The sequence below is a fragment of the Podarcis melisellensis genome, assembly GCF_964234715.1.
Source record: "Podarcis melisellensis genome assembly, chromosome: 17".
Lineage (NCBI taxonomy): Eukaryota > Metazoa > Chordata > Lepidosauria > Squamata > Lacertidae > Podarcis > Podarcis melisellensis.
Genome location: NC_138534.1, coordinates 893,860 through 902,455, shown reverse-complemented (window position 1 = coordinate 902,455; position 8,596 = coordinate 893,860). Strand labels below are relative to the sequence as shown.

General features: G+C 46.2%; 1 protein-coding gene across 2 annotated transcripts in view; it reads right to left on the bottom strand.

The window, feature by feature from the left end:
* Positions 1-1,259: 1,259 nt before the first annotated feature.
* The window catches only part of UBA1 (ubiquitin like modifier activating enzyme 1), a 47,503-nt gene continuing 40,166 nt past the window's right edge, over positions 1,260-8,596 (bottom strand). For both annotated transcript variants that reach the window (XM_081895176.1, XM_081895177.1), the window contains exons 16-26: positions 7,699-7,895; positions 7,270-7,334; positions 6,750-6,945; positions 6,586-6,660; positions 5,550-5,739; positions 5,002-5,090; positions 4,666-4,758; positions 4,364-4,555; positions 2,201-2,302; positions 2,001-2,101; positions 1,260-1,915 (exon numbers count right to left, since the gene is read on the bottom strand). In XM_081895176.1, the coding sequence (XP_081751302.1) occupies positions 1,780-1,915; positions 2,001-2,101; positions 2,201-2,302; positions 4,364-4,555; positions 4,666-4,758; positions 5,002-5,090; positions 5,550-5,739; positions 6,586-6,660; positions 6,750-6,945; positions 7,270-7,334; positions 7,699-7,895 (1,436 nt within the window). In that variant the 3' untranslated portion in view covers positions 1,260-1,779. The remainder of the gene's footprint in view (positions 1,916-2,000; positions 2,102-2,200; positions 2,303-4,363; positions 4,556-4,665; positions 4,759-5,001; positions 5,091-5,549; positions 5,740-6,585; positions 6,661-6,749; positions 6,946-7,269; positions 7,335-7,698; positions 7,896-8,596) is intronic.

Sequence of the window (8,596 nt, the reverse complement as noted above, 5' to 3'; positions counted from 1 at the left end):
TGGATCCAAGTGAACCCAAAAGCATATATAAATGAAAACTGATTCTTCACACAGAACATAATCTGTAAAGTCGAGGAACCAGTCATAGATGGCTGACTGACTAGACTGTCCCTTATCCAATTTGAAGATGCAAGATGCTTCTGGACCAATCCATATCCATGGACCAACCCAGAAACCTGCTTGTCTTATTTACCTATGGAGGAGACAAAATTCACCTGACTTGCCACATTCCACCCTTGTCCTGAAGCATGCAGGGTGGGGTGTTGGTGCAGCAGCTTCATAATAATTTTAATTCTCCACTACAAACCTAACTGGGAATCTGCTAGAGGCTAAGCTCTGCTGAGCATTCCCAGATTTAGTAATAAGCATGTATGACCGATAGGAGAGATAAAGCATTGCTGAAGACAAATCCGTTGATTCTGGATAAAATAGATACCTCAAAAAGATTTGAGGGAATGCAAAACTAATGGGCCCCTTAAGCTCATATAAGGTTCCTGTAGTTCTGTTTGAAGGGGAGAAAGCTATCAGTTGGTGCCAATAGCTCTGGCAAAACTGCCCCATGCACACCAGTGGTCCTCTACCACCCTCAACATGCTCTATCACCCCCCCCCCCAAAAAAAAGGAGGACAGTTTTGAAGGTTCCTCCCTAAACCTCAATGTGGAAGTACAAACATCAAGCCAAAGAGGGAAGAAATCCTCTGTGAAGAGAATTGTTCTCCCTGTTAAACTTCATTGCATCTGAGTGAAGCATTATTAATGGTTTCACTATGATTCTGAAACTAGGCCACCTGCCTCTTGGGTGTGACATATGGTGGAAACGCAATACAGGTAATGTTCTGCCACAACTATGCATGGTTGCTACTCCATCTCTTTTGTTGGAAAAGATCGTCACGTTCTCCCAACACTGGAGAGCTTCAAGAAAACATCAGTGTAGTCTTCACTCTGCTACTTCAGAAGCAAGCAGAAGCACAAACACACATATACACACACTTCCACGTGTGGATTGGGGAGGGGGTGTCTTCAGAAAGCAGCAGTACATTTAAAAAGCTGTCTATAAGGAAACACAAACTGCTTGCATGAAACTGAAAATCAGGAGTTATCAGTCCAGGCCTATCCTATACACCCTAGTCTATAGCTTTATCAATGCACTTTTTAGCAGCAGCCTGAGAACTCCAGGCATTTGAACAATGGTCACAGTTCCAAGTTACATGCAACCAACAATCCCTCTCGAGTTCCATGGTTGAGCAATAAAGGACCACTGGCTTTTGCAAACGTTTATTGACTCATTTACTTCTCTTACCAGTTCTGACCTACGCTCTCAGCCCATCGCATCCTCTCCCCCCAAAGCCAGCCAGGGCAAGGCCTCCCAGTGCTCAGAAGACGAGGAGGGGGCATTTCCTGTTACAAGCCCCCTCTCCAGAATAGGATGAGGGAGGGAGCAGCCTCCACTACCAGAGAGTGATGGAGGGGGGAGGTGGTGGTGGTGCAGGAGCCAAAACACAACACGACTAACATTGAAGGACGGGGGGGGGGGGTTAAGGCGCCTCAAAAACATGACATAACTGCAAGGAATGGGAGGGTGGGGCCACAGGAGTGGAGCATTTCCCAAGCCCTGGTGGAGACAAAAACAACCGGGGGCGGGGAGGGAATCCTAAAAGGGTATAAACATTATTTCATGTTTTGAGTCACTTTAACAGTGAAGGGTGAGGAAGGGAGGCGGACCCTTCTCTGCACTAACAGTCCGTGGCAGGCAGGTGGTTGGTGCTAGCAAACGAGCCCCTAGCGGATGGTGTAACGCACGTAGGGCACCTCTGTGTCATCCCCATTGTCGTCATTACAGCACAGCTCAAAGACGAGGGCCTTCACATGGCGACCAATCTTCTTCTTTGAGACTCTGGTGACAATCTCAGTCATCCTACGGGAGAGGACAATGGTCAGAGAAAGCGTGGGCTGAAGTTGTCCACCTTTGTTTAGCCTAAGCACAGCCAAATGATACATACGCCTGGTCATGCCGCTCTTTCAGCTTGGCTGGTTGCATAAAGAAGGAGTACAGCATAGAGACTCCCTGGGACAGCATTGTGATCTCCAGTTTGTGCTCCTTCTGCGTAAGACAAGAAGTATTTCACTTCCATTACTAAAAAACTTCTGCAACTGCTAAGCTACTTTGACAGGGAACGGCTCTGGACTCCCCAGCTCTTACCTGGAAATAGGCCAGGAACTCACGCAGGGTCATCTCCTGTCCATCAGCCTGGATGCCCTGCACCTCAAAACGGTCCCACAAAGTCCACTCAGTGTTGTAGTACTGAAGAGAGGGGGCAAAAAACATAGATTTTGGGAATTACAGACATTAAACCTGAAAAGTTTTCTTCATGTTCCTAGGATCCTGTCACTACAGCTGAGCCTCCGCAATCAGGCCCTCCACAGGAAGATCACTTGTCTGCATGACGGGACATGCGTATGTGCACACTTCTCTTACCCCATACAAAAAAAGGGATTCTGCACCTGCAGTCAGGTATTATTTCTGAAGAGTGGGCATGGACACTCACCTGTTCCAGTTTTCTAACGTTCTTTTGGAAGCCGAACATTCAGCAGGGCTTCTGATTGGTTGCAGGAGCTTCCTGCAGCCAATCAAAAGCTGTGCTTTGGTTTTCGAATGCTTTGGAAGTCGAACGGACTTCCAGAACAGATTCCGTTCAGCTTCCAAGATATGACTGTATATCTCTTTGTTCTAATATTTTAAATTGTTTAATGCATATTCTTGGATACAGTAATAAAAAAATTCCCAAGGCCTCCCCGCCTATGTAACACTCCCTAAACATGGTGAAGTGACAGTAATAGGAATGCCCTCCTCCAATAGATTTGCCTCGGGAAAGCAGAGCTGCAAGAAGTTTTAAAAATATTATTGTACTTGGAAGTGCAGCCACACAGAAGCTCTTTGGAATTTCACCTTAGTGCTGAAGGGCTTCAGCTGATGTTGGTTTTCCTTCCCCACCTCCCACGTTCCTACAGCAGTAGTTCTCAAACTTTTTTCACTGGGCCACACTTTCAGAATGAAAATATGCTCACGACACACTGAATATTTGATTGATAAAGAATATGTTGGGGGGAGGGAGAAACTCCTCCTAGCAGTGCCTGATTTATAACACAGAACACGACTACTTTGTAAAACCATCAGGCGGCACCCAGAAAGTATAAAGCAATGCAGCTACAGAAGAGCACAAATTCTTCCCAAAATATAAACATAAACGAGCCTCTTACACATGTACCGTAAGAATGTATACAAACTCAATTAGAGGTGTGAGCTTGTTTTTGTTGGGTAATCTCATTTATATTAGGTCTAATTTGAGATGGCACTGTGGGTTAAACAACAGAGCCTAGGGCTTGCCGATCAGAAGGTTGGCGGTTCGAATCCCTGCGACGGGGTGAGCTCCTGTTGCTCAGTTCCTGCTCCTGCCATCCTAGCAGTTCGAAAGCACGTCCAAGTGCAAATAGATAAATAGGTACCACTCCGGCGGGAAGGTAAACGGCATTTCCATGCGCTGCTCTGGTTCGCCAGAAGCAGCTTACTCATGCTGGCCACAGGACCCGGAAGCTGTACGCCGGCTCCCTCAGTCAATAAAGCGAGATGAGTGCCACAATCCCAGAGTCGGCCATGACTGGACCTAATGGTCAGGGGTCCTTTTACTAATTTGAGACAAACTAACTTTCATCTCATCAACACAAAGAAACTTTTTTCTTTTCTGATCTTTCGTATTTGTCAGTGGTGACGATCCCTGTTCACAACAATATGTCATGAAGAACTGTAATAGCCAATACTCTTGAAGAGAGGCATGGATGCAGTTTCTGGTTGTGTGTGTAATATTTTGCTAAACTATAGTCATACCTCGGGTGATAGGCGCTTTGGGTTGCACGATTTCATGTTGTGCACCACACCGAACCTGGAAGTACCGGAACGGTTTCTTCCTGGTTTCGGTGCTTGCGCATGCGCAGAAGTGCTAAATTGTGCTTTGCGCATGCACAGAATGTGCCAAAACGCAACATGTGCAGACGCGGCACTGCAGGTTGCGAACGTTGTGGGTTGCAAACGTGCTTCCCGCATGGATCACGTTCGCAACCTGAGCGTCCACTGTACAGTGAAATGCTTGAAAATTCTTTTGCTTGTCCTTGAATCATACTGCCAACCTCTCCTGCCAAACCCTTTGAGAACCACTGCCCTAAGGAGACATATCCCCCCTGCTTGCAGGAGAATTTAGCAATGCTTGTATTGCTAAACGGCTGGTGTCTTCTGTAAAGAAGGGGTAAAGAATGCAAGTTGGGAGGTGTGAACAAAAGCAGAGGTGCAGGGAAAAGCCAACCCACTTACCTTGTTCTTGGGGCAAGCAATGGGCTCAGAGAACCCAAAGAAAGGCAATGCCAGGTTGAGGAAGCCATTCTTGTAGGACTCCAGTTGTTTGTGGCCCTGTACCACTTTGAATAACTCCAGACACACCAAGCCTACTACAGCAGCTGTCGTCGTGGCAATAGCTGGTATGATTTTCCCTGCAATCAGCTTGCTCTGAAGAGATAGAGGATGTAGGAGAGCCCACTTAAGTGCCAAGTCCACACTACTGCCACCTCCTTCCACTGACCAGGGTTGCACTCTTCACAACCAATAGGGAAGCCTACCTTGTGCCGATCAGCAGGAGGAATATCGTAGTTCTCTGCTCGTAGGTTGGATGCAGCCACAATGAAATCCATATGGAAATTTGTATCATCATCCTGAAATGCAAATAAAATGACAACTGAGCCCAGTGATAGTCCCACCGTACCACTTCCCTCCCTATGTCCCAGGGAGTTGCACACTGGAGGCTTGACTAGGCACTTGACTGGAGGCTTCCAGACTAGGCACCAAAAGCACTTCCACATGGCAACCTAGGGACCATTTCCAGCCAATCCCACCCTGCCAAGGAATCAGGAGGTAAAACTAGCGATTAGCCACCAAGAAATTCAACTGGTCCTTACCTTTTCAAAATCAACAGGAAACATCTTGAATTCTTGCAGTTGCTGGGAACTTGGGAGTGAGGATTTCAGCTCCTCCAGCCGTCTGTCATCTGGGAAAAAGAAAACAGGAGCCTTGGAAAAGGTTAACAACAACCTCAAGTCACCCTCCTCTTTCAGTAAACTCTGGTATCCACCGACTGACCCACCCACCCAGCAAAGTTCCCCTAACATAGTTATGCAGCCAAATTTCACCACTGATGCTTGAAGGATTCAGAGAAGCTTCACAACCCAAGAGAACTGAAACAGGTTGTTTCAGCAGGTTGTGTAGGCGTCTCCCTCGGCAGGAAGCAAAAATCCAATCTGGCACAATATTGAAGCAGGCAGAAAATACTTTATGTGATACCCCTCCAGTCTACAAATATGAAGTTGTTAGGAGGAAGAATGTTTAAATTATCTTTCTGTCATTCCCTACTTCTCTATGGTATTTATATCAGGGATTGGGCATCTCAAACCCAGGTAGAGGCCTCCCCACTGCAGCCTACTTCACTCTCAACTCTAGGAAGCCTTACCAACAGAGGCGTTGGCATTCTGCAGCTCCTGATCAGAGATGTGGATGCGAACACCAGACTTTGGAGTGAATTCTGGAACTTGCACCTGGCGCAGAAGCTCCACTATGGCTGCCCTGTCCCGGGTGCCTGTGATGCCGTATGTTTGTGCAAACAAGTTTGCTGCTGCCACCACATAATCCATGTGCAAGGGCTGAGGAGGCAAAGACAGAAAGTTAAGCCAGGAGCCTAGTTTACTTGAGAGTCCAGATTCTCTAAGTGATGCTCACACTCTGACCAGAAGCCATGCTTCTTTCATCTGAATCAATAATATGTAAATAAGTAATAAATACAGACAGAGAAGGGATCATGTAGAATGGTCTTAAAGACAATCTAACCCAACTTGACTACACCCACCACTACTGCCTCCGTTCAGGTTTAACCCCATGGGCCCCTGAACAAGCTGCCTTATATGCCAGAGGAACTGGGATGATTTGAATAACAGTTTCATGAAACAAATTGAACAATTCCAGCAAAGACTCAAGCTACATGCATGGTTCTATTCTGTTCAGGGTGTCTTTAGCCAAATCTGACCTGGAGGAATGTCTCTCTCTGACCTTCAAATAAGGCCATCATGAGCACAAAACAGAAGCCATTCATCCTCTCCCACTCTGACCTGTCCTCCACCACATGTCTAACTCACGGTAGTTGAAGAGGTAGCAACTTAAGAGTGAACGTTGCTGACTGGAGTTTGCCCAGCTTTAGCAAAGCTTCTTGCTCTGCAAAGGTTTCAGCACCCAGCACTTCCTTCCCCTACACCCCTGCCCATGTGCTCCTTTCCTGTTCCAAAACTAACAACCCAGTGTCTAAAGGAAAATTGTAGCCTAAGTGTCTCTTCCTTTTGGCCATACTTCCAGTTTTCAACCTTTTTAAAAGAACTATGAATACCAAGACTAAATGCACAGCAGATATGACAGGAACCAGCTCTTGCCACCTCCTCCCCACTCCCACCTGTCTTCTAGTTAGCGGTGCCAGTTCTCCACCCCATCTCAGTGCTTACATTGTTGACATCAAAAGTGAGTGGATGAGGGCATCGCTTCGGACCTGACCAGAAGAGGGTTCCTGAATTAGTTTTCTGAAAGAATACAGAGGGGATGTTATAAAGGGGAAAGCAGTTAAGAAAACCTACCCCTCCAACTGCTAGAAGGACCCTCACTTGCTCACCTGGTTTGGGGGGAAGTTGTGCAGCAGCTGACGAATATTGTTACTGTACTGAGTGTGCCAATGGTTGCAAGCCCACGTCACACAGTCAGACCACGACTTGGGCCGATCAGTCACCAAACTCTTGTAGACAGCTTCCAGCACCTCCAGAGGTTGGGTGCCCGGCAGCTTCTGGGTCCGCTCCATGAATTTGGAGTCTCTGGAGAAAAACCAACACTATTATTATTGAAGTTGTTTAAAATTCAGTATTAAAAATAGTTAAAACCAAATACCGATGAAAATGAGAACTGGCTCTGCAATTTCCATGTGTCCAGACTTCTGAAAGGTTTTGAAATGAGCAGAAACTGCAAAGCCACACCCCAACTGCCTGCTCTCCATGTTTCATATGCCTGTGTTTCATTTAGTGCACATCATTATACTTTACTGGTCAGTGCTCAATCCACTGCATCTTCTGTTGTGCAGAGCAAGGCTTTGGCTCCAACTCTGACCACTTTCAGATCCTCAAATACAGCATTTTACTCACGTGATGTACTGGTTGACATTCTCTGCGGGCTGCTTAAAAAGGCCTTCAAATTCATCACGGGCCCACTATCAAAATAAATGATAATAAATATATGATTTCTAGGTGGAAGAGAAGATTGGAGGTTTTATAGTACACAGCAGCAGCTAGCTCACTTTGCTCCCAACACTGGTGCATAAAATTATAGTAACTAGACATAAGATTAGACATGGCAGTAAATGCTGCCTCAGCAGTCAAAACCAGATGGGGACAGGATCCAGCTTCCCCTTTATGAGACAAGATGCAGTTGTCATATATGGCTAACATACTGAAACGCAAGGTCCTGCAGCAAATTCATTCTGCTGAGAACCCAGGCAGCATTCTGGTTCCTAACTATTACGATACACCAACTATTGCCTTGAAAACTGCAAATGCAACCGAATACAAACTGACCTGTAAGGTGTGTTCAATGGCATTGGGAAAGTTTTTGAGCGTGCAGATTGGGATGGATTTTTCTGGAGGGTCCTGGCTGGAACTGTAGGACTCCGTAAGGAAGGGGATCACCACCTGGATGTTCCCTTTGGTCCCCAGCGTCCCTGATTCCAGCAGGGGCTTGCGGTAATAGACGCAGCGACGGTCCATGTACATCCCTAGTTCAAAGGAGAGGGAAAGCGGTTACACGAGAAAGCAGAAAAATGCTGCCAACCAGAACAGCATGGGAATCAGACAGGAAACGGAATGTTTTCCAACGCTACTAGTTGGGAGAAAATTGTTTTCTAGGTGTTTGAAGAAATAATATTCTGAATTTCTCTCCTTGAAAAGGGAAGTATTATTGCAGGAATATATATCAGCTGACTATGCATATAAGATCATTTATACAAACCACTCATATTTAGTAAGTCCCATATACAGTGGTACCTCGGGTTAAGAACTTAATTCGTTCTGGAGGTCCATTCTTACCCTGAAACTGTTCTTAACCTGAAGCACCACTTTAGCTAATGGGGCCTCCTGCTGCCACTGTGCCACCGCTGCATGATTTCTGTTCTCAACCTGAGGTAATATTAACCCGAGGTAATATTTCTGGGTTAGTGGAGTCTGTAACCTGAAGCGTATGTAACCCGAGGTACCACTGTATAATGGGATCCACCTCGGATAATGAATGGGTTTGGTTCAGACTGTGAAGAGGCCAGACAGTGATTGTCCTTTCCCCCTATTTAGTTATACTCCCAATACTCTCACTGCATTCTTATCCACCGCCTAGTAATGGTAGAACAATGCCAGAGAAGCCATCGTCTGTGAGGATGCCTTGCAGCTGACACCAAGGAAAATGTATCAGCTGCAAAAAGCTGTG